The sequence below is a fragment of the Helianthus annuus genome, chromosome 1, assembly GCF_002127325.2.
Source record: "Helianthus annuus cultivar XRQ/B chromosome 1, HanXRQr2.0-SUNRISE, whole genome shotgun sequence".
Taxonomy (NCBI): Eukaryota; Viridiplantae; Streptophyta; class Magnoliopsida; order Asterales; family Asteraceae; genus Helianthus; species Helianthus annuus.
The window spans coordinates 14,043,460-14,070,306 of record NC_035433.2 but is presented as its reverse complement, the minus strand read 5'-3'; the positions used below and the strand labels follow the sequence as shown (position 1 = coordinate 14,070,306).

Genomic DNA, 26,847 nt, shown 5'->3' with positions numbered 1-26,847 from the left:
TCAACATCCTATGGAACAGCTCCTGAAAACACATGTGAAAGTAGGTACGTCAGCATAAAAATGCCTGTGAGATACATAGTTTTTGTGAAAATGGGATTCATGACTTGAGTTTAAAGAAGTGTTTAATAACAGTCAGTCATGAACCTTGTAGTTTGTCTTGCTTTGTAAACCGTTTGAAAAACGATAACATCAAATGATATGTATAGATAAGTGCAAGGTTAAACGAGTAACCAAGTAAAATGAGTTGAATGTAATAAGTTGTTTTGTAAGACAATGTTTTATGAAAAGTATGTTATTTGTATAAAATGTTATATGTCTAAACTGAAATTATTTAGATAACGCTAAGATATGTAATATTATACAAACATTTATATATAGGAAGTACCAGCGGTGTATCCACCATGTTTGCATCATATTACATACTCCACGTTACTCAAACCATTTACCCAAACCAATCCACCATGTAAATTGTTCATGTATATCCCAAATGTCAAGTGTTATTGTGTAAACCATGTCAAATGTTTATGTTCAATGTAAACCACCAAATGTGTATGTCAATGTCAACGTGTTTATGTTCAATGTAAATCATGTAATGTGTATCCCAAAATGTATCATGTATGGTAAGCGAAATGTATCAACTTAAACCATATGTAAAATGCACAAAACAAGTCGTTGAAGTAAAACGTGGTTTAAATCAACGTTATGTTCTGTGGAAAAATGCATGCTCTATTGATATTAACATTTATGCGGTATTGTAAACTATGCATACATCCAAGCCTTGAGACTGCGGCGATAAACCCTTAAACAAATTAAAGGTTTATCTAAGTTATGTATATCGAATTCGGTCATTCCTTCCAATCCTATCAAACCCAGGATTTCAGAAACGGGAGTTGTCAATTCCTATGGTACCACTACCTACTAACGAACGGCGTAGCTAATGTTAATGAATGTATTGTCCCATGTTAAACAAACCAAATGTCATAGCAAAATGAAGGCATGTGATGTAAACAGTTGTACTAAGTATGCTAAGTAAACATACGAAGCAGAAATGTTCATGTAAATCAATGTGTCCATATGCTGAGTAAACATATGCAACAGAAATGTTCATGTAAATCAATGTGTCCATATGCTGAGTAAACATATGCAACAGAAATGTTCATGTAAATCAATGTGTCCATATGCTGAGTAAACATATGCAACAGAAATGTTCATGTAAATCAATGTGTCCATATGCTGAGTAAACATATGCAACAGAAATGTAATGTAAATCAATGTACTAAGTACGCACACAATGGGCATACATAGCATGAAATGTAATGAAATCGTGTACTATAATGTACTAACAACGTAGCATGCATATGATGTGAAAACATGGAAAGCATGAAAGTAACAAGTAGGCACATGTGTTTCACCCCAAAACAGTTTGGAAAACAGTAAAAGAGGGGTTCAATGTACTCACCTGAGATTGCTTTGGAGTTCTTGTATAATAACCAGATAATGCTAAAGATCACGGGATATCAAACGGCACCTAATAGGTAGTTATGTTAATATACCGGACCAAATCGGAAGGATCGGATAGTACGCGGGTTCGTAAACCAAACGAGTATGGAGACTCGTGTAATATGGTTTAACAAAGCCCACATACTAAAATGAAACTTAACCTAAGTGCTTACGGTCCATCACGACCCGTTTAGGTAGCTTATGCTACCCTAACGCGTCGTTCGCGTAGAACGCGTTCGGAACGCCTAACATTGCGACCATAAGGTATAACCTCGGAAGGTTATAGCTATGGTCACCTAATGTGTCACACCCCCAAAATCCACACGCGGAGTATCACCGCTTGGGAGCGTGACATGACCAGGATCAAGCCACTAATCATATTGAACATATAAATATATAGTAAAAGTTATCCATCAATACGAAAGGTGTTTATCAAAACCAACATAGTTAAGTATAGTGGAAGCATTAAAGTAAAACCCAAACATAAGTGTTAATGTACGAATGTCATAAGTGTTTAGTAAGCATTCACAAATCCTTGTCCACAACGACCTGCTCCTCCCTGTGCAAGCTCCATAATGTACCTAAGGTCCTGCAAGGCATGCAGCAGATAATCAACAACTAGTTGAGCGAGTTCACAGAAAGTAAGTTCATAACAGTAATGCGTAAGTTCATCTAATGGGGGGGGGGGGGCTTCCCATGCAAGTATATACTACTGGTGAGGGATTCTCACATTTATCCTTTATAATGAGGGCTTCCCATTATGGTACTTACTAGACTACTTCCAACCATGTGTTCTTCTTAAACCGAGAACAGGAATACGTACTAGGTCACGCAGGATTTACGTGAGTGCCCTTCCCCGAGGACAGTGGTACGTGTGGGGTTTACGCAGGATTTACGTAAGTGTCCTTCCGACCCGGAAGACAGTAGTGGGTTTTAGGTTACGCAGGATTTACGTAAGTGTCCTCCCGACCCGGGAGACAATGGTACATACTAGTTTACGCAGGATTTACGTAAGTGTCCTGACTATCCTGAGGACGATGGTCTATAGTCTAGTGATTGCGTAAGTACGAGTAATTATTCCATATCAAACATTCCAACCCAATTCCCAACCCGGGAATCCCATGCCTTGGCTGTGTGAACTCACCTTGGTTTGCTCGGCAGATACACAAAGAGGGTTTCTTGAACTAAAGGTGGTCAACCACGTCCTAACAGGGTTACCACACAAGTCAGGATTTGACTTCAAGTAATGCACACAGGTTTACACATAACTAACAGGTTTCAGGCACGTATAGATCATGGCAACACTTTAACAGTCAAGCTATACAAGTTACAGTCACAACATATCAACTTGTACGATTTAAATAAGTCCAATAGTATTCGGCCCAACATGTTGTGCGACCCACAACATGTTGTGCGATCCAACCAAACCCGGCCCATCAATAATATAACAATCCAACAACATATCGGCCCAACACATTAAACACATAACAGTCTTGTGCGATGCAAGCTGATTTGTGTGATCAGCTTGGGTTGTGTGATGTATCAACTACCCGGCCCACAGCTTAGAAGCCAACAGAACAATATATAGCCCAATTAACAAATAAACAACGATCCGGAGTGGTCCAGTTCGTCTTGTGCGATCAGTGTGGGCTTGTACGATTGGACCAGCTTGTGTGATCCGACAACCTTGTGCGGCTAGGGTACCTTGTGCGACTAAAGTCTTGGGCTGTCCGGCCCAGGGCTCTAACAGTCCAAATCTGAACCACGGCCCAACACACAGGCCTTGTGCGACCAGGGGCCTTGTACGAATGGGCTCCCTTTTTTTTGGGTAAAGGGTTACCCCGGTGAATTTCATTAAAAACCAATAAGAACAAAAGTGTGGCTGAAATACCACACCCAAACTAGCGTTGACAACCCAACACTAGGAACAAACATCCCAACAAACACAACTAGACACAAACGGCCACAAACTAGCTAACTAACAAGCACGACCAACCAAAACGACTAAAAGACAAATGCAAAACACAATTAACTAGCCGGGATCGATCTCTATATTGTTTCCAGGGATCTTCCATTTATCCACCAAGCTACCATTTTCAAAGCTACGTTTAAACTTGAGGGACATGAGCCGCAACCGCACAGTATAAATAATCTCTTGAGACACTACCATAGCCGTCCGATGGATACTTGAAAATAGTCTGCTATTTCGTTCTTGCCATATAAAGTAGGAAGCAGCTGCAACTACCAATCGACTAACAACATTGTCAGGCTTTTGTAAAGATGAATTATGAGTCATCCACGCCATGACTTCGGTCCAGCTCCCGTTAACGTCTTCCATATTAGTAAGACACCTTAGATCTCCCTTGTGCGAGTGGCTTGTGTGTTTGGGTGCTTGTGCGATTAGTTCCACATCCGGGTTTTATGTCATTCGGTTACACATTTAACAAGTTTCCAAATTACATTCTATCAATTAAATCACCACTAACAGTTTCCTTTCATGCAATATTCGATCAAACCAAGCAATTTACATTAATTTCACATGAACCCTAATAACTCATTTAATCATAACAACTCATTAACATCATCAAATCAAACCGTAAGGTTAACATCAAGTCCTTAATTCATCATGCAACAACTCATTATCAAATCCTACTAATTATACGAAACCAAACACACCACAGCCGATTAATCATGCATCCGGTCTAAATCATCATCATCATCATAATACGATTATCAACCTATATTGATCCATACATACTAAACATGTAAACCGATTTATCTTTTTTGGGTAAAGGGTTACCCCGGTGATTCTATATATTCACAACCAAAAAGAAACAAGTGGAGTAGAGAGTCTACACCAGTTCTCTCATGAGACATGCCCCATGAGAGTAAAACCAGGAAACAAACCAAAAAAAAATCAACAAAACCAGGTCAAACACACCTAGACACTCATCTAGACAAATAACAATATGCTATAAAGAACTAATTAGCCTCCATCATCTTTAGTTTCGGTTTCAATCTCCCAATCCCCAAGCAGCTTCCGCACCCTAGCGTTGTTCTTTAGCTTAGCTCCCATCAACTTGTATCTCACAGTTTTTAGAATAGTATCTTTTACCATTTCGGGTGGACGTAGTTGGTTTCTAAATAATCTAGCATTTCGCTCTTGCCAAATAGTATATGCAGCAGCCGCAACTAGAATCTTTGCAACATAAACCTCAACTCTCTTTGATCGAAGACGAGCACATAACCATTCGATGATATCCACCCATCTCGACCTCACGGCCGCCATCCCCACTTTACCTCGAATCATATTCCAAACTTCATCTGAAAATTTACACTCAAAGAATAAATGATGATGAGAATCATAATTCTCATAGCACAATAAACAGCACATCATATTCATGTTTTTTCGCCTTGAAAGATCCCACTTCAGAATTCTGTCTTGAGTAAGAAGCTTTCTCTTCATAATCAGCCACATCATAAACGCGTGCCTAGGAATACATTGCGCAAACCAAACAATACCACTCCAATCCACCTCAGATTCTCTATACCGAATCGAGTGCCACACTGCAGACGATGAAAAATCCTGACAGTCACTACCATCTTTCCATTGCAAACGGTCAGATTTTGTCGGATTTAAGTGAAAGTGATCCAGCTGAATAAGAACAGGGAAAAGATCCCTCCACGCCAGCGGCCAAATCCAAGTTCCGTTAGAGTAAATATTGAAAACGGTGTCATCTAACCGAAAATCAGCATCCGTAATAGTCCTTGGCGACAGAAAATCACCCAGAGGACCTAAATCACTCCAAAGATCAAACCAAGCTGAAGTGTTGCGGCCATTACCTACATCGGACCAAACATGTTTTCGAATACTATACCTCATCTGAATGATCTTCCTCCAAGACCAAGTAGCATTTGATGTTGCTTTACAAACCCAGAAATTCTTTCCTTTAAGCCGATACGAATGGACCCACTCGACCCAGAGGGAATCCCGCTTCGTCACAATACTCCAAATATGAGACGCCATCAGGGCTTTGTTCATGTCCCCAATCCGTCTAATGCCTAACCCGCCTTCATACTTAGGAGTACAAACCACTTTCCACGAAACTTTAGCTTTACCTCTACTAAAAGACGCATCTTGAGACCATAAGAAATTTCTCATTCTAGCTTCAAGATCCTTAACAACCCGAGACGGAAGCATAAACACCGAGCACCAATAAATATGCATAGAAGACAGGACTGATATAATCAGTTGAAGCCGCCCTGCAAACGATAACAATTTGTTCTTCCAGTGCATGATATGTTTCTCAAGTTTCTCCACAAGCACCCGGCAATCATTATATCTAAGTGTAGAAGAAATAAGAGGGACTCCCAAGTACTTGACAGGTAACTTACCTTCCACAAAAGGCATGATGTCCAGAATTGCCTGCTTAACATGATCTTTCACATAAACGAACCTTGCCTCCCTCTCTCCTGGGCGATTTTTGTTCATCATGAACCCTAATTCTTCGTTGAGATTCGTTTGTATAACAGTCTGTGATTAGAGTTTGTTCTTCAAATCTCTATAACGAACTAGTTAGCAATAGTAATCAATCTGAAATTAGGGTTTAATTTCGTTTCTTTCTCAATCGCCGCCATAGTTGCTGATTAGAGATTCTTTTCATATTAATCTGGTTGTTATTGGTCGCGGTTAACTGAGATTAATTTAGCTAGATTGATACACTGGATTAATGAGTTAAGGATTGATATTGGCGCTAGGGTTTCAGGTCTAGGGTTTTCTGTTCTTCGTTTTGGTTGGCTAGAGTTGTTGCTTCGGTTGGTGTTACGTGTGCATGGAGGGTAGAAGTGACGGTATGATGGAGGATGGTATCCCTCCGGGGTCGGAAGAAAAATCACCACCTGTCCGTGGAATAGGGTTGCGGGTGACGAACATTGAGGGGAACAATCTGTTCCCTAGACGAGGTATTTACTCTACCAACAATCATTCGGTGATTGATGGTTTGTTGGAAATCTCAAAACCTGTGGAAGTGAAATCTGGTTCGGCTTCTGGAGGGAGTGTTATGGCGGCGGAAATCGATCCCCATGCAAACCCTAGGAATTCAGGAAAATATGGTTCGGCTTCTGGAGGGAATGTTATGGCGGCTGATCAGGGTTTTATGAGTAACAAGAATGCGGATGCGACTAAACCTACATCCTACGCGGATTTGGTGAAAAATCAGAAGGTGCAACAAGTGAATTTCAGGTCTCTTGCTTGTTCGGTGCAACATGAGGATTGTGACATTGTTCTTCCTGTGGAATCTGTTCGGGTAGTTCAAGACAAGCTAGCGAACACCTTGTTTGGATATTTTTTGGGTGACCGAATTGCGTTCCCGGTAGTTGATTACTTTGTCAAGATTAACTGGAAAAAATTTGGATTGCAGAAGTCAATGATGAACGCGAATGGCTTTTTCTTTTTTAAATTCGAAGACCGGAAAGGGATGTTGGATGCTCTAGCTGCTGGCCCGTGGCTTATAAGATCGCAACCATTTTTTCTCCAAGAATGGACTCCTAATACTAAGTTAGAGAAAAAGGAGGTAAAGAAAGTTCAACTTTGGGTGAAAGTTCATGAAGTCCCGATTGCGGCATACACGGAAGACGGCCTTAGTATGATTGCAACTACCATAGGTGAGCCGAAAATGCTTGATTCGTACACAACGTCTATGTGTGTAGATAATTGGGGTCGTAGTAGCTTTGCTCGGGCCCTTGTTGAGGTGACAGCGGAAAAAGAGCTTAAAGAAAAAATAACTATGGCTATTCCCAATCTGAATGGAGATGGTTTTACGAAGGAAACGATGTACGTTGAATACGAATGGAATCCTTTAAGATGCTCGTCATGTTGTGTCTTTGGTCACTCTAATGAGTCTTGTCCTAAGAAGCCGAAACCTGCTGGTCAGAAAGGTGGTACAACGCAAGCTAATCAAGGTAGATCGAAGACAAAGTCTACTCCTAGAGTTGATGATGATGGGTAAATGGGAGTGCATAACAAGAAAGTGGCCAGGAAAACGGGTATAAGCATCCCAAAACCGAAACCAAAGTTCGAGTATAGACCGATCTCTAATAGTCGTAAAGCTGATTTGAAACTTAAATCAGTTTCAACGGATTTTCAATCCTCAAACCCTTTTGATGTGTTAAATTCAGCTGATGCGGATGAAGGGCAAAGTAGCAAACAACAAAACGGAGATGGATATGATGACTCTGATGATGAGGAGGTGATAGAAATATACAACGAGACGAACGAATTTCTGGTAGGTGAATCGTCAAAAACGAGCAACACTAAAGGGGCAAGCACTCCTTCTCCAATGGTTACTGATGGTTAGTCTGGCTACATGGAATATTAGGGGGTTGAACCGCCCTCTCAAGCAAAATGAGGTTCGTCAGGTGGTGAAGGAAAATGGGGTTAGTTTTTGTGCGATTCTCGAGTCTCATGTAGACATTAATAAACTTGATAAAGTATGCAGTTCAGTATTCCGGAATTGGGAATGGACGTCTAATGGTGGCCATTGTGACAGAGGAACTCGTATCATTATTGGATGGGATCCGGATGTCTTTGATATAATGGTTTTAGCTCAAACATCTCAAGTGATACATGTTCAAATGACGATTAAAAGCGACAAAAAGGTTATCTTCTGTTCGATTGTTTATGCTTCTAATTCCTATATTACTAGGAGAGATTTGTGGAGCCATTTGGCTAGACATAAAATTCTGGTGGATAATAACCCTTGGATTTTAATGGGTGATTTTAACTCCGCGTTGAATTTGGAAGATAAATCAATGGGATCCTCTGGTATCTCTGCTAGTATGCGGGAGTTTCAAGAGTGTGTTAATCAGCTTCAAGTGGCGGATATTAAAAGCATAGGGTTCCACTTCACATGGACTCAAAAGCCAAAGAAAGGGGTTGGTTTACTAAAGAAGATCGATAGAGCCATGAGTAACATTCAATTTGTTAGTGATTACCCGGAAGCGGTTGCGATGTTTCAACCATATCGTGTCTCGGACCATTGCCCGTGCATTCTTAAAATTAACAAGACAGTAAAGAAAAAAGCAAGTTCTTTCAAGTTTGCAAACTTTTTGGTTTATAAACCGGGTTTTTTGGATGTGGTTAAGAATAATTGGGATCTGGCCATTTCGGGAGTGCATCAATTTCGGCTGGTCAAAAAGCTTCGAGCTCTAAAGTCTCCTCTTAGATCTCTTTTATTTAAGCAGGGTAATCTTCATAAAAAGGTAGAAGAGTTACGTGGGAAATTGGATGCCATTCAAAGGGATGTAGAGAAAGATCCTTTCAATGAAAATGCTAGACGTGAAGAAGTCAAGGCTACTCGTGCTTTTCAAGAAGCGTGCCTGGATGAGGAAAGATTTCTAAAGCAAAAATCTAAAGTGGCTTGGTTACGAGCGGGGGATGCCAACTCAAAATTTTTTCATTTGTCGCTGAAATCTAGAAACCATCGAAATCGTATTGAAGGCATTACGGATATAAATGGGATGTTTTGTGAAGGTCAGGCCGTTCCGGAAGCATTTGTCAATTTTTATGAGACGTTTTTAGGGAGTGAAGGGGATACGTCTTCGGTTCTGTCGCCGGAGATGTTTCAAAATCGTCTAAGTCGGAACGTTGCGGATTACATGGTTCGGTCCATTACAGTGGAGGAGGTAAAATCGGCTATCTTTGCTATTGGTAATGATAAAGCTCCGGGTCCTGATGGCTACACAGCGGCTTTTTTCAAGAGCTCGTGGGATATTGTTGGAACGGATGTTACTAATGCCGTTATGGATTTTTTTCGTTCATGTCGGTTGCTTCAAGAGATAAATCATACTCTTATTGTGCTATTACCGAAAATGACTACCCCTGCTACGGTAAAAGATTTTCGACCCATTGCTTGCTGTAATGTTATTTACAAGTGCATTAGTAAAATTCTGTCGGATCGGTTGAAGGTGGCCCTTAATGACATTGTTAGTATTAATCAATCAGCCTTCATTCCTGGTAGGAAAATATCGGACAATATTCTTCTCACGCAGGAATTAATGCATAATTATCATAAAGATTATGGCCCTCCTAGGTGTGCGTTTAAGGTTGACATCCAAAAGGCTTACGACACTGTGGATTGGAAATTTCTTGAAGATGTCTTGCTGGGTTTCGGCTTCAATCAGTTGATGATTAAGTGGATCATGCTTTGTGTTTCTACTCCATCTTATTCTATTTGTGTGAATGGTAGTGTTCATGGTTATTTCAAGGGCAAACGGGGCCTCCGACAAGGAGACCCTATATCTCCTTACCTATTCACATTGGTGATGGAAGTATTGACGTGTCAGTTACAACATGCATCGTCTATTGATTCGTCTTTCAGATTCCATAACAAATGCCAACGCCAACGTATCATCAACCTTTGCTTTGCGGATGATTTGTTTCTGTTTGCTAGGGGGGACGTGAGGTCGGTTTCATGTATTATGAATGCTCTTTCTCATTTTTCTCATATGTCTGGCTTGATTCCCAATGTTCAAAAGAGTACCAGCTTCTTTTGTAATGTTCCGCAACATGTCAAGGAGGCTATTCTAGGAATCATGCCTTTTGTTGAAGGTGAGTTACCGGTCAGGTATTTGGGGGTCCTGTTGATTTCGACTAGGCTCTTATACAAAGACTGTAGTATTCTAATTGAGAGATTGGAGAAGCGTATTTTAAATTGGAAGAATCGCCTTTTGTCTTTTGCGGGTAGACTTCAGCTGATGCTCTCTGTCTTGTCTTCTATGCACATTTTTTGGGCTTCTGTGTTAATTCTTCCGGCTAAGGTTATCAAGGAGCTAGAAACAAAAATGAGAAATTTTCTGTGGTCGCAAGATACTTCCTTTCAAAGAGGGAAAACGAAGGTTTCGTGGAATTCTATATGTAAGCCGAAGTACGAAGGAGGCCTTGGGTTGCGAAGGATTCAAGATGTCAATAAAGCTCTTATGGTTTCACATATATGGAGTATTATTACCAAGCGGGATTCTCTTTGGGTTCAATGGATATACTCTAACAGGTTAAGGAATTCTAACTTTTGGGAGTGCAGAATTCCTTCAGTGTGTTGCTGGAGTTGGAGGAAGATTCTGCAGTTACGACCAATTATTAGAAATTTTATTTGGTCAAAACTTGGTGACGGGGGGATGACATCCGCATGGTATGACCGTTGGGGTGAGTGCGGCCCGTTAGCCAGATTCATATCTCCTCGTACTATTCATGCAGCTGGGTTTTCCCTTCAGGATTCGGTTAGGGATGTCTGGGCGGATGGTTCTTGGAAGTGGCCTGCGGCTTGGCGAGACTTATTTCCGGTATTGATTCAGCTTGATAACATACGGCTTACTCCGAACCATAGAGACCGTTTTCTTTGGAAGGATGGGGATAAATCGTTTGAGCATTCGTCCGCGTGCGTGTGGGATTCTATCAGAGCCAGGGAGACGGAAGTAGAGTGGGGGAACGTGGTTTGGTTTTCTCAATGTATTCCTCGGCATGCTTTCCTTATGTGGCTTATCATGCGTAGGAAACTCTTGACTCAGGATAAAATTCTTCAATGGGATCTGTCGAGAAGAAAGAACATGAACATGATGTGCTGTTTACTGTGTTTCGAAAATAATGACTCTATCGAGCATCTGTTTTTCGAATGTAAGTTCTCGACTCAGATTTGGCTCTCAGTTAGGGATAAGGTGAATATGGCCACGGTTGAACCGAAATGGACTGAGGTGATAAATTGGCTCTTAGCGAGAGGGGCGTCTAAATCGGTTTTCAATTATTCTAGCCGTCTCATAGTTGCAGCTTCAGCGTACTTCATTTGGCAAGAGCGTAATGCTAGACTGTTTAAAAATCAAACAAGACCTCCAGATATTATTACCTCTTTGATTTTTCAGACTGTTCGATACAAGCTTATGGGAGCGAAGTACAAAAGAGTGGATAAAGTTAGACGCTTTCTAGAGCTGTGGGATATTCATGAGGATGGGATGCTAAACGACGCGGGCTAGTCTGTATTGATAGGTGTCTAAGTTATTTTGCCTAGATTTTTGTCTAGTGGTTTTTGTTTTGCGTGCTAGTTATCTGGTTTTTTCTGGTTTACTTTCATGGGGGGTTGTCCCATGTTAGAACTAGTATGGGCTTTCCATACTACTTGTTTTTCTGTGTTTGAGAATATATAGAATCACCGGGGTAACCCTTTACCAAAAAAAAAAAAAAAAAACATGATCTTTCACATTGCAAAAGAAAACCGTACTTTTCTGGTTGTTAGGAACTAACCCCGACATCTTAGAAAACTTTGAAAGAGAGGACATAATACACTTAGCTGAATTCACTTCCCCTCTAGCAAATAGGAATAGGTCATCCGCAAAGCAAAGATTCAATATCCGCTGTTTTTCACATCTGTTATGAAATTTAAAAGAGGAGTCTATCCGAACAGAGTGCTGAAGAATACCCGTCAAAATCTCCATGACAAGAGTGAATAAATAAGGAGAAATAGGATCCCCTTGTCTTAACCCCCGTTTACCTCTGAAAAACCCATGAACCATGCCATTAACACATACCGAAAATGAAGTAGAAGAAACACAGATCATGATCCACTTCACCATGATATTGTTAAAACCAAACCCAAGAAGCACAGTTTTCAGAAAACTCCAGTCCACCGTATCATATGCTTTCTGAATATCAACCTTAAAAGCACATCTTGGAGGCCCCACATTCCGATGATAGTTGTGCATTAATTCTTGCGTCAATAAGATGTTATCCGAAATTTTCCTACCCGGGACAAAGGCCGATTGATTTATACTCACAATCTCATTCAAACCTCCCTTTATCCTATCAGCAATAATCTTACTGATACACTTGTAAAGAACGTTACAACAAGCAATCGGGCGAAAATCAGTGACAACCATAGGAGTAGAAACCTTTGGAATAAGAACTATAAGCGTATGATTCAGCTCCCGAAGCAAATTACCAGTGTCAAAAAAATCCTTAATAGCATTAACAATATCATTACCAACCAGCGTCCAGGCACTCTTGAAAAACGCATCCGTAAAACCATCCGGTCCCGGAGCTTTATCGTTGCCAATAGAGAACATCGCCTTTTTAACCTCCTCCTCCGTAACAGGCCGAACCATATTCGTTGCAACATTGTGAGATAGAATTTTCGGAAATAAATCTGGAGTAGGTTGTAACGAGATATCACCTTTCTTGCCAAAAAATTTCTCATAGTGTTGAACAAAAGCTTTATACACACTATCGCCTTCATAGAGATTCCCTTGAATATCTTTGATAACATCAATCCGACTACAATGATTTCGAATCTTCAAAGAGGAATGAAAAAACGCCGTATTCATGTCACCCGCACTCAACCAATCAACTTTAGCTTTTTGTTTCAGAAAACGCTCTTCATCTAATAATGCCTCTTGAAGATCACGGCTAATCGAAGCTTCCTCATTCCGCACATCAGCATTATGCGGCTCTAGGTCAATCCTTCGCTGAATAGTATCTAACTTCAACCGACTAGTTTCAACTTTCTTGTGGAGATTTCCCTGTCTGAACAGCAACGACCGAAGAGGGTGTTTAAGAGACTTTAACTTCTTGACAACTCTAAATTGGTGAACCCCGTCAACATTAATTGGCCAATGCTTATTAACAATCTCCAAAAATTCAGGTTTAAAAACCAGAAAATTAGCAAAGTTAAACGGCCTCGGTTTGAGTTTCAACGCTTCCGGGATAGACCGATTTATCAAGAGCACCATATACGGTTCATATTGTTCATCATAACAATCCACCCCAATGATCATAAAATCATAACATCATTCAATCAAGATATCAATATCAAAACACTAACCGATAAAGAGGGTGATCCGATCAACAAACAAGAAGTCTTCGAGGTGCTAGAACCGGCTGCCGTGAGTTCGTGAGGGTGAGAGAGGAAGAACTAGGGTTTCTTTTGTGTGTGAACGTGTTTAGCAACAAATGAGGAATAATCCTTCCTAGTGTGTGGGTTGTACGCATAAGAGAAAGAGTAATGGGCCGGCCCTTACTTGGGCTGCCCTTGAAGTCCGAATACGAGCAAAACGGCCCAAAGGGCTTGTGCGAGTGTGAGTGTTGTGCGGTTCGGGTTATTTATACATACACATATTTACACAATGCACATAACGTATAACATAATCACATAATCACTCAATTAATAACGTTCACATAATCACGTGTCGTTACACAAAGTAGGTCTAAAGTACGAGTTGTCACATTATCCCCAACTAAAAAGAAATTTCGTCCCGAAATTTGGTACGCACTCACTGAGGAAGCTAGGTAAGTTACGTCGTTCACTGGTTTTCCTGGGGTGTCACATCCTCCCCCCGTTGATCTGGAATTTCGTCCCGAAATTCCGCAGTAGGAGCTTCAGCCTCAGTAGTGGTTGCATTGGTTCCGAATAACTGGGGGTACTTTTCTGTCATCCTGTCTTCGCGTTCCCAGGTGTACTCTGGACCACGTTTGGAGTTCCAACGAACTCGAACAAGAGGGATTCTCTTGTTTTTGAGGACCTTTACATCCCGGTCCGTGATTTCAACTGGTTCCTCGACGAACTGCAACCGCTCGTCGATAGTGAGTTCTTTGAAAGGAATGATAAGGGTCTCATCTGATAGGCACTTCTTCAGATTCGACACGTGAAAGACATTGTGAACTGCCCCGAGTTCAGCTGGTAGGTTCAATCTGTAGGCTACCTTGCCGATTTTCTCAATGATCTCGAACGGTCCGACATATCGCGGATTCAGTTTGCCCCGTTTGCCAAAACGTACCACACCCTTCCAGGGTGAGACTTTTAATAAAACCCGGTCCCCGACCTAAAATTCTAAAGGCTTTCTACGCTTGTCCGCGTAGGCTTTCTGACGGTCGCGTGCCGCCGCCATGCGTTGTCTTATCTGTGCAATCTTTTCTGTGGCGTCCACTACAATCTCTGGACCCGTAATCTGACTATCCCCCACCTCTGCCCAACAGAGAGGTGACCGACATTTACGTCCGTACAATGCCTCGAATGGAGCGGCTTGTATGCTGGTGTGATAACTGTTATTGTATGAGAACTCCACGAAAGGGAGATGCTTTTCCCAGCCGTTGCCGAAGTCTATAACGCATGCCCGAAGCATGTCTTCAAGAGTTTGGATCGTTCGCTCAGACTGCCCATCCGTCTGAGGGTGATATGCTGTGCTCATGTCTAATCGTGAGCCGAAAGATTTATGCATCGCTTGCCATAGTTCCGACGTGAATCGTGCATCGCGATCCGAAATGATGGATGTGGGCACCCCGTGCCTCGAAACAACTTCTTTCAGATAGATGTCTGCGAGAGTGGAGAACTTATCCGTTTCCTTTATAGCTAGGAAGTGTGCAGACTTGGTGAGTCGATCCACGATCACCCATATGGTATCATTCCCACGCTGGGATCTAGGTAGGCCTGTAACAAAATCCATGGAAATTTCTTCCCATTTCCATTGAGGTATCTTAGGCTGCTGCAGTAGACCCGCTGGTTTCTGGTATTCGACCTTGACTCTCGCACAGGTCAAGCACTTGCTGACATAGGTAGCGATGTGGGCCTTCATGCTAGGCCACCAATAAGTAGTCCTGATGTCGTGGTACATTTTATCCGACCCTGGATGTACCGAGTAGCGAGACTTGTGCGCTTCGTCCATCACAAGTTCGCGTAGACCGCCATAAAGTGGGACCCAAATACGCCCCGTTACATAGTAGGCGCCGTCTGCCTTCTGTTCTAATCGTTGTCGTGAGCCGCGTAAGGCTTCAGCCTTGACGTTTTCGGGTTTCAATGCTAAACCTGAGCATCTCGTATCTGTGCAGGAAGGCTAGACTGAATCGTAAGCTGTAGAGCTCGCACGCGCCGAGGTAATGTGTCTTTCCGACTGAGGGCGTCAGCCACAACATTGGCTTTGCCTGGATGGTACTTGATAGCGCATTCGTAGTCGTTAAGTAGTTCAACCCATCTTCGTTGACGCATGTTCAAATCCTTCTGCTTAAGGATATGCTCGAGACTCCTGTGATCGGTGTAAATCGTGCACCTGGTACCGTACAGGTAGTGTCACCATATCTTAAGCGCGAAAACAACAGCTCCCAGCTCTAAGTCATGCGTCGTGTAGTTTCGTTCGTGAATCTTGAGTTGACGTGAAGCGTAAGCAATGACCTTGTCGCGCTGCATTAACACACATCCAAGTCCCCGAATGGATGCATCACAATAAACCACGAAGTCATCTGTGCCCTCTGGCAAAGAGAGGATAGGTGCACTGCAAAGTCTATCCTTTAAGTGCTGAAAAGAAGTTTCCTGGGGATCTCCCCAACGGTAGGTGACACCCTTCTGTGTCAGTAGCGTAAGCGGCTGAGCAATCTTTGAGAAAGCCTTGATAAACCGTCTGTAATAACCCGCCAAACCCAAGAATTGGCGTATTTCCGTTGGAGTACGTGGTGCAGGCCTGTTCCTGATCGAATCTACCTTGGATGGATCGACATGGATCCCATCCTTGTTCACTACGTGGCCTAAGAAGTGGACTTCACGAAGCCAGAAGTCGCATTTCGAAAACTTAGCGTATAGTTGTTCCTTCCGTAGTAGTTCCAAAATAAGGCGTAGATGCTGCTCGTATTCCTCCTGACTCCTGGAGTAGATTAGAATGTCGTCGATGAAAACAATGACGAACTTGTCAAGATAGGGTTTGCACACCCTGTTCATAAGGTCCATAAATACGGCAGGCGCGTTCGTTAACCCGAACGGCATGACAAGAAACTCGTAGTGGCCATAACGAGTTCTGAATGCGGTTTTGGAGACGTCCTCCTCCCGGACTCTCAGCTGATGGTAACCAGACCTCAAGTCTATCTTGGAGTAATAACACGACCCTTGCAACTGGTCGAATAAATCATCTATGCGTGGAAGAGGATAACGGTTCTTCACCGTCACCTTGTTGAGTTCACGGTAGTCGATGCACATTCTGAACGTACCGTCTTTCTTTTTCACAAATAGTACTGGAGCTCCCCAAGGCGAAGAGCTTGGACGTATGAAGCCCTTTTCCAAGAGCTCTTGTAGCTGCTTTGACAATTCTTCCAATTCTGATGGAGCTAAACGATATGGTGCGCGAGCTATGGGTGCTGCTCCTGGAGCGAGCTCGATTTGAAATTCGACCTGACGGTGAGGCGGTAATCCAGGTAAGTCTTCAGGAAACACCTGAGGGTAGTCGCGAACAATTGGAATATCTTCCAATTTCTTTTCCTTCACTGACGCGTCTGAAACGAGTGCCAAGATTGCGGTGTGACCCTTCCGCAGACACTTCTGAGCCTTCAAGAAAGAGATGATGCCAACCACTGCACCACTCTTGTCGCCTTGGACTTCGAGAGGTTCTTGACCAGAACGTGGAATGCGAATAATCTTCTCACTACATAAGATCTCTGCCTGATGCTGGGATAACCAATCCATCCCTATGACGATATCGAAACTTCCCAAGACTATGGGAATAAGGTCGATGTAGAAAATCTGACCGGCTAAGACAATGCTACAACCCCTGACTACTTGCGTGGCTTCTAAACTCTTACCATTAGCTAGTTCTACGACGTGTTTGGTGTTTAGGGGTGTTGACGTACGTTTTAACAATTTACTGGCTTCAACAGAAATATAACTTGTATCCGCACCCGAATCAAATAAAACAGTAACATAAATATTGTCGAGGAGAAACTTACCCATAACCACATTGGGATCGTTCATTGCATCTCCTCGTCCTAACACGAAAGCTCGACCCCTTGCCTCGTTGCCATTGTTGTTGTTTCCCCCGTTGTTGTGCCCGTTGCCCTGGTTATTGTTGTTGTTGCGGTTCTGGTTCTGGTTCAACTGAGGGCAATCGCGTTTGAAATGACCTTCAGCCCCACACTGGAAACATCCCCGGTTTCCACGCTGTGGCTGCTGTTGCTGTGGGTTCTGTGGAGCTGGTTGTTGCGGTTGCTGGTTCTGATTTGCAGGCCGTGGGCTCCTACAGGGTTTGGCCTCGTGACCCATCTTGAGACATCTTTGACAACGACCCTTGTTGCACTGGCCGCTGTGATGCCTGTTGCAGTTGTGACACTTAGGGTGAAACCCTTGATACCTTCTCTGTCTATGACCACCAGAGGATTGCTGACCAGGACTCTGGTAGTGATCAGTCTTCTGCTGCTGAGCTTGGGATTGAACTGTTGCTGAACCTTTGCTTGAATCCCCATCCCACTTTCTTTTGTTGTCACTGGGTGTAGTGGGAGTAGCGGCTGAAGTGGTAGCACTGATGCGTTTGGGCAACTTGTTCTGATCCACCGCCTGATCCGTGAGGCGATGAGCAAGACGCTGGATGTCTTGGATGTTATCGAGGTTAGCCGACGTAACGTGGCTCTGAATTTCTGAGGCTAGACCCTTGAGGTACATCTCGATGCGCTTGATCGGAGGGTCTACCATGGTAGGACACAAAATAGCCAGTTCGTTCGATCGCTTCGTGTATGCTTCTATCTCTGACCCCGTCATCTTCAAATGATAAAACTCATTTTCCAGCTTGTGAATGTCGTCACGCGTGCAGTACTCACGCTTGATGAGTTCCTTGAAATCGTTCCAGGGTGTGGCGTTAGCAGCTGCCAACCCTAAGATCTGAACTTGGGCGTTCCACCAAGTTAGTGCTATTCCTTCTAGCGTGCCAGTGGCGTATTTCACCCTGCGAGCCTCAGGGCATTCACACATCTCGAAAACTGACTCCAGCTTCTCAAACCAGTGGAGGAGTCCCACTGCCCCCTCTGTGCCGCTGAAAGTACTTGGACGACAGTCCATGAAGTTCTTAAAAGTGCAAACTTGCTGCTGCGCTGGTTGACCTATTGTGTACGAATAGGGCAAAGTTTAAATACAAGGGCTGGTTTAGGAGTGTAGGATCTAAAGATCCTAGCGTAAGTTATGACTACAGGATATACTACCTGCTTGAGCAGCTGCAAGTGCCGCAGCAACTTGAGCTTGAACGAGAGCCTCTAGCTGGGCTTGAGTCATGTTAATTCGTCCAGACATGATCTTCATAGTAAAAGTAACGTAAGTGAGAGTGGTTCGCGAGTAGGGCGATGACAGAAAAGCGTAAGCACGTAGGTATTCTCATGTAATAGTATCATGTATATCTAAGTGTAATGCGAGCAAAGTTCTATATAGTTCTAGCATACAGGCAATAATCATAAACCTTATTACCTAGGATGTCGAGTCTTGCACGTGGAGCGAAGCGTCGTTGTGGATCGTTGAGAGCACTGTTCTGGTTATAGTCTGGTTTTAATAAAACGTTTTCCCATATTAAAACCTAGTTCTCTATAACTAAATGTCGAGTCTCGATGTATAGTAGACTAGGTTATGGGGTATTATAGGTCCTTGGTTTTGTTTTGTTTTACATATATGGGGCATGTCCTGTATATGAACTAGTGTGGAACACATCCTCACTACTTGTACTTAATTGCGGTTGCATTTTAATAGAATCACCGGGGTAACCCTTTACCCAAAAAACCTAGTTCTCTATAACCAATGGCTCTGATACCAATCTGTCACACCCCCAAAATCCACACGCGGAGTATCACCGCTTGGGAGCGTGACATGACCAGGATCAAGCCACCAATCATATTGAACATATAAATATATAGTAAAAGTTATCCATCAATACGAAAGGTGTTTATCAAAACCAACATAGTTAAGTATAGCGGAAGCATTAAAGTAAAACCCAAACATAAGTGTTAATGTACGAATGTCATAAGTGTTTAGTAAGCATTCACAAATCCTTGTCCACTCTCTCTAGCATGGCGAACACGTCCCTCCTTGTAACCCTAGAATTTTCTTCTTGATCTTTGTATAACAGTCTGACTATTGAGGATTGGGACTTCTAATCTTCAATTCGAACTAGTTAGCAAAGGGATTGAGTTAATCTTTAGGGTTTTGTTTTTTGTTTCTGTGTTTTCTCGCCGCCCTAGATCCTGGTTATTGATCAGATCGTATAGCGTTGGGGGTTTATTCACAGAACCGATTACTCTATATGGTTTTGAAAGATTCCGGGAGTAGGGTTTGCTAGTTTAGGGTTTCTGACTTGTTCTCGTTTGTTGGTTTCTGGTTTTCTTGTCTTTTCTCGTGCATGGTTGTCTGAGTTTTCTTAAGATTAGAGAGTTGTTTTCTATAGCATGGATGAACGTAAAAAACATGGGGTAAGTAACCAAGGGGATCGTGGAAAGTCGGCGATGCAATTCAAGGGTATTTCTACCCGTGGAGTTAATAGTGATGGTAATACGGTGCTGCCGAGAAGAGGTATTGTTATCAATGAACCGAAGCCGATTAATGTTATTGATGAACTAACTAAGGTTACGATACCGGTCCCGATAGAAAAGCCGGTGAATCCAGGTCCGGGCTGTAGTGCTCCGAATACAATGATGGATGGGCAAGAGGGGGTCAAAGAGGTTAATGCGGATAATGGCAGCGTTTTAAAAACTAAATCATATGCTGATTCGTTACTTGCAAATAAGAATGTTAAGCTGAATTTTCGTGCTCTTGCTAGTGATAGTATCCGGGAGGGATGTGATGTCGTTCTTCCAAGGGAATCTGTGCGGGTAGTTCAAAACAAAATGGCTAATACCCTTTATGGTTATTTTCTGGGTGATCGGGTAGCATACCCGGTTGTTGATTATTTTGTCCGTAATAACTGGAAGAAGTATGGTGTTCAGAAATCTATGATGAATGCGAACGGATTTTTTTTCTTCAAGTTCTCGGAGGAGGCAGGTATGCTTAATGTTTTGAAAGATGGCCCATGGATTATTCGATCGCAACCTCTTTTTCTAGATATTTGGAACCCGACTACAAAACTGGAAAAAAAGGAATTAAAGAAAGTGCAGGTTTGGGTTAAAATTCATGATGTTCCGATTGCGGCTTATACGGAGGATGGGCTAAGCATGATTGCGACTACGATTGGGGAGCCGAAAGTCTTGGATTCTTATACGTCGTCGATGTGTACGGATATGTGGGGAAGGAGCAGCTATGCGAGAGCTTTAATAGAAGTCTCGGCTGAGAAGAGTTTAAGGGAGCAGATAACGTTAGCGATTCCGGAACCGGAGGGGGAGGGTTTTGTTAAGGAGACGATGTCGGTGGAGTATGAATGGTCACCGTTGAGATGTGGCCATTGTTGTGTTTTTGGGCATTCTAACGAAACTTGTCCTAACCAACCGAAGCAGCAGGGTAATGTTCGTAATGCTACTAAGGCTGGAAAAAAACCTGTGATTGATGACGAGGGTTATTCGGGAGTTCATGGTAAGAAGGTTGCTAAGAAGACGGGGTTCCCGGTCAACAAGCCGAAACCAAAGTTTGAATATCGGCCTGTGGTTTCTAAGAAGAATCATGATTCGGGTAATGGGTCGTCTGAGCCCACGTTTCAATCGGCTAATCCTTTTGAGGTTCTAAATGATCCTAGTGTTAATGAGGATGCAGATGGCAATAATTCGGGTGAGATTCCTGTAGATGAGGAGGAGAATGAGGTGGAGGAGGGTTATGTTGAAGGAGACGAGTATGAGCTCGATGATTACCTACGGCAAGGTACGTTTAAAAGCACTAATAGTAAAGGGGCAAGCACTCCTTCTTCGTCGGGTATTAATGGTTAGTATAGCTTCTTGGAACGTAAGGGGTTTGAACCGCCCCATTAAGCAAGCTGAGGTTCGGCAAGTTATCAAAGATGTTAATTTAAGCTTATGTGCTATTCTTGAGTCTCACATTGATCCGAGTAACCTTTCTAAAATTTGTAAGGCGGTCTTTCGGTCGTGGAGTTGGACTTCTAATGGGTCTCTTTGTAATAAAGGTACGAGAATTATCGTTGGTTGGAATCCGTTAGTGTTTGATGTTATGGTGCTCTTTCAGTCGGATCAGGTTATGCATTTGCAGTTGTTTTTTAAACACGAGAAAAAAATGCTCTTTTGTTCTATCGTTTATGCTGCAAACTATTATATCTCTCGTAGGGAGTTATGGAACCACCTCGGCCTGCATAAGTCGCTTGTACGTAATGATCCGTGGGTTATGCTAGGTGATTTTAACTCAGCGTTGTATCTTGAAGATAAGTCTATGGGATGTTCGTCAACTTCGGCTAGCATGAGAGACTTTCAAGCGTGTGTTAATGATATTGAGATGCTGGATTTGAATCAGTCCGGTTTACATTTTACGTGGAGTCAAAAGCCAAAGAAGGGGATTGGTTTAATGAAAAAGATAGATAGAGTCATGGGGAATTCTCAGTTTTTAACCCTTTTCCCAAATGCGGTGGCTGTTTTTTGTCCAGCTCGGTTATCGGATCATAGTCCAAGTGTTCTCAAAATTCCGGTTCTTGGGAAAGTTAAACACAAGTCGTTCAAGTTTGCTAATTTTCTTGTTCATAAGCCCGAATTTTTAGACATTGTGAAGCGTATTTGGGAGACGGATGTTAGAGGGGTGTATCAGTTCTCGGTTGTGAAGAAGCTTCGGATGTTAAAGTCTCCTCTTCGGGTTTTACTCTTTCAGCAAGGTAATTTGCATAGAAAAGTGCAAGAGTTACGTGAGAAACTTGATCAGATTCAGCGAGAGCTTGACAGTAATCCGGCTAGTTTGACAATTAGTGAGGAGGAAACTACTACTCGCCGTTCTTATCAGGAAGCTTTATTGGATGAAGAGCGGTTCTTGAAACAGAAGTCGAAGGTGGACTGGTTGACGGTCGGAGATATGAATTCAGCGTTCTTTCATTCGTCCCTTAAAAATAGAGTTCATTTTAGTCGGATCAGTGTTATTCGGGACGCTAATGGTAAGGTGTATGAGGATGAGCATGTCCAGCTTGCTTTCGTTAATCATTACGAGAACTTCTTGGGTAATCGAGGTGACATTTCGCTTAGTCCGGCTCCAGATTTATTCACAAACAGGTTATCGAGTGAAGTTTCGGGTCTTATGGTGCGTCCGGTTACGCATGATGAGGTTAAAAAGGCGCTGTTCTCGATTGGGTCAGACAAAGCCCCGGGCCCTGATGGTTTTACTGCTGGTTTTTTTAAAGGTGCTTGGCCTATCATTGGTAGTGCAGTGTCGAATGCTGTGATTGATTTCTTTGTGACAGGTAAACTTCTTAGGGAATTGAATCATACGATTCTTGTTCTTCTCCCCAAGACGTCCTCCCCGTCAGTGGTTACGGACTATCGTCCGATTGCATGTTGCAATGTGTTGTACAAATGCATTAGCAAGATTGTAGCTGATAGAATAAAAGTGGGTTTGAATGATATAGTCAGTATCAACCAATCAGCTTTTGTGCCAGGCAGGAGAATATCGGACAACGTTTTACTTACACAAGAGTTGATGCATAACTATCATCGTAATGTTGGCCCTCCGAAATGTGCTTTCAAAGTGGATATTCAGAAGGCGTATGACACTGTCGATTGGAACTTTCTGAAGGGTATTTTGAGGGGATTTGGTTTTCATCCTACAATGATTCACTGGATTATGTTATGTGTTTCCACTACATCGTACTCGGTGTGTGTTAATGGCGAGGTTCATGGGTTCTTTAAGGGTAGCAGGGGATTGAGGCAAGGTGATCCGGTCTCTCCTTATTTGTTTACGCTCGTCATGGAAGTTCTTACGGCCATCTTACAGCATACGGTTAGGATTGACAATTCGTTTAAATTTCATAATAAATGCGAACGTCAGCAAATTGTCAACTTGTGTTTTGCCGATGATTTGTTTATCTTCGCGAAGGGTGAGATTGCTTCAGCTAGATGTATTATGAAGGCGCTGGATTCATTTTCTAAAATGTCGGGTTTGTTACCTAGTGTTCAGAAAAGTACTGTTTTCTTCTCGAATGTTCCATCGTATGTGAAAGCTGCTATTCTAAATTTAATGCCGTTTAAGGAAGGTTCGTTGCCTGTGAAATATTTGGGAGTGCCGCTTATCTCGACCCGATTGCTCCAAAAGGATTGTCTTCTGTTATTGGAGAAGCTTGAAAATCGTATTATGCACTGGCGTAATAAACTTCTATCTTTTGCAGGTAGATTGCAACTTATAAATTCGGTTTTATCGTCCATGCATATTTACTGGTCTTCTGTGTTTATTTTACCGAACCGGGTGATTCAAAAGCTGGAGGCTTTGATGCGAAATTTTTTATGGTCACATGATAGTGCGTTTCAAAAAGGCCGATCCAAAGTTTCTTGGAAAACGGTGTGTGTTCCTAAGTATGAGGGTGGATTAGGTATTCGTCGAATCAGTGATGCTAACGTCGCCCTTATGACAAATCATATTTGGAGCATTCTTTCGAGGCGTCATTCAGTTTGGGTTGAGTGGGTTCACTCTTATAGGTTGAGAGGTAAAAGCTTTTGGGTTTGTAAAGTTCCAGCTTCCTGCTGTTGGTCTTGGAGAAAGATTCTTCAGCTCCGGCCGATTGTTAGGAAGTTTTTCTGGTCCGAGATTGGAAATGGTTCGGCTACCTTTGCTTGGCACGATAATTGGAGTGAGATAGGTCCTCTGGATCAGTTTCTTTCTCCCCGGATGATTGCTAGCGCGGGTTTTAATATGGAGTCAAAGGTGTCTGATGTCTATTCCGATACGTCTTGGAGCTGGCCGGTTGCGTGGCGGGACTTGTATCCGGTTCTTATTCAGCTCGATGGTATTTCTTTGCAGCCGAATAAGTTGGATAAAGTCTTGTGGCGTCAAGGTAATCAAAAGCATGTGTTCTCGTCGTCTAGAGTTTGGGATTCGGTTCGGTTTCATGCTGTGGAGGTGGATTGGTGCCGTCTTGTGTGGTTTGGTCAGTGTATTCCGCGTCATGCTTTTCTTTTATGGCTTATCATGAGAAGGAAACTGCTTACTCAAGATAAGATTTTGAGTTGGGATTTATCGCGCAGGAAAAATATGAATATGATGTGCTGTTTGTTATGCTATGCTAATCATGACTCTCATACTCATTTGTTTTTTGAATGCAAATTCTCGACCCAAGTGTGGCTGCTGGTTAGACAAAAAGCGGGTATGGGTTCGGTGCATGCTAAATGGGATGACATTGTTAACTGGTTACTTGATCGGTCCAATTCAAAATTGGCGTCGGTTTACGTTGCTAAACTGACAGTGGCTGCTACGGCCTACTTCATTTGGCAAGAGCGGAATGCTAGATTATTTAGAAACCAGGTGAGGCCCCCGGAATCCTTAAGTGAAACCATTATACAACAAGTGCGGTACAAGCTGATTGGTGCAAAGTTGAAGAAGTGCGATAATGTTCGAAAGCTTTTAAGGGCTTGGGATATTGAAGCTTCAGATGTGCACGATGATGGCGGCTGATGATGCTTTTGTATTTTTTTCTTGTTGAGTCTAGGTTTGTAGCCTAGTGGTTTGTTTTTCCATTTTCGGTTGACGTTTGTTTGGTTTTCTCTGGTTTTCACTTTCATAGGGCATGTCCTATGATTGAACTAGTGTAGGCTCTCTACACTACTTGTGTTTTTTGGTTGTGAATATATAGAATCACCGGGGTAACCCTTTACCCAAAAAAAAAAAAATCCTTGTCCACAACGACCTGCTCCTCCCTGTGCAAGCTCCATAATGTACCTAAGGTCCTGCAAGGCATGCAGCAGATAATCAACAACTTGTTGAGCGAGTTCACAGAAAGTAAGTTCATAACAGTAATGCGTAAGTTCATCTAATGGGGGGGGGGCTTCCCATGCAAGTATATACTACTGGTGAGGGATTCTCACATTTATCCTTTATAATGAGGGCTTCCCATTATGGTACTTACTAGACTACTTCCAACCATGTGTTCTTCTTAAACCGAGAACAGGAATACGTACTAGGTCATGCAGGATTTACGTGAGTGCCCTTCCCCGAGGACAGTGGTACGTGTGGGGTTTACGCAGGATTTACGTAAGTGTCCTTCCGACCCGGAAGACAGTAGTGGGTTTTAGGTTACGCAGGATTTACGTAAGTGTCCTCCCGACCCGGGAGACAATGGTAGATACTAGTTTACGCAGGATTTACGTAAGTGTCCTGACTATCCTGAGGACGATGGTCTATAGTCTAGTGATTGCGTAAGTACGAGTAATTATTCCATATCAAACATTCCAACCCAATTCCCAACCCGGGAATCCCATGCCTTGGCTGTGTGAACTCACCTTGGTTTGCTCGGCAGATACACAAAGAGGGTTTCTTGAACTAAAGGTGGTCAACCATGTCCTAACAGGGTTACCACACAAGTCAGGATTTGACTTCAAGTAATGCACACAGGTTTACACATAACTAACAGGTTTCAGGCACGTATAGATCATGGCAACACTTTAACAGTCAAGCTATACAAGTTACAGTCACAACATATCAACTTGTACGATTTAAATAAGTCCAATAGTATTCGGCCCAACATGTTGTGCGACCCACAACATGTTGTGCGATCCAACCAAACCCGGCCCATCAATAATATAACAATCCAACAACATATCGGCCCAACACATTAAACACATAACAGTCTTGTGCGATCCAAGCTGATTTGTGTGATCAGCTTGGGTTGTGCGATGTATCAACTACCCGGCCCACAGCTTAGAAGCCCAACAGAACAATATATAGCCCAATTAACAAATAAACAACGATCCGGAGTGGTCCAGTTCGTCTTGTGCGATCAGTGTGGGCTTGTACGACTGGACCAGCTTGTGTGATCCGACAACCTTGTGCGGCTAGGGTACCTTGTGCGACTGAAGTCTTGGGCTGTCCGGCCCAGGGCTCTAACAGTCCAAATCTGAACCACGACCCAACACACAGGCCTTGTGCGACCACGGGCCTTGTACGAATGGGCTCCCTTGTGCGAGTGGCTTGTGTGTTTGGGTGCTTGTGCGATTAGTTCCACATCCGGGTTTTATGTCATTCGGTTACACATTTAACAAGTTTCCAAATTACATTCTATCAATTAAATCACCACTAACAGTTTCCTTTCATGCAATATTCGATCAAACCAAGCAATTTACATTAATTTCACATGAACCCTAATAACTCATTTAATCATAACAACTCATTAACATCATCAAATCAAACCGTAAGGTTAACATCAAGTCCTTAATTCATCATGCAACAACTCATTATCAAATCCTACTAATTATACGAAACCAAACACACCACAGCCGATTAATCATGCATCCGGTCTAAATCATCATCATCATCATAATACGATTATCAACCTATATTGATCCATACATACTAAACATGTAAACCGATTTATCAAGAGCACCATATACGGTTCATATTGTTCATCATAACAATCCACCCCAATGATCATAAAATCATAACATCATTCAATCAAGATATCAATATCAAA

At 42.6% G+C, this 26,847-nt stretch overlaps 1 protein-coding gene across 1 annotated transcript; it reads left to right on the top strand.

Moving 5' to 3' along the window:
- Positions 1-19,708: 19,708 nt before the first annotated feature.
- LOC110942657 lies at positions 19,709-24,836 on the top strand. Its single transcript, XM_022184453.1, has 2 exons — positions 19,709-21,107; positions 21,178-24,836. Exons 1-2 carry the CDS (start codon positions 19,709-19,711, stop codon positions 24,834-24,836), a joined length of 5,058 nt encoding a protein of 1,685 aa, XP_022040145.1.
- Positions 24,837-26,847: the final 2,011 nt, after the last annotated feature.

Bases quoted from the DNA above. Each gene is read 5' to 3' on its own strand.
- LOC110942657 (XM_022184453.1), top strand. From the start codon at position 19,709: ATGGATGAACGTAAAAAACATGGGGTAAGTAACCAAGGGGATCGTGGA. The intron at 21,108-21,177 runs GTACGTTTAAAA...TGGTTAGTATAG, and splicing joins CGATGATTACCTACGGCAAG to CTTCTTGGAACGTAAGGGGT.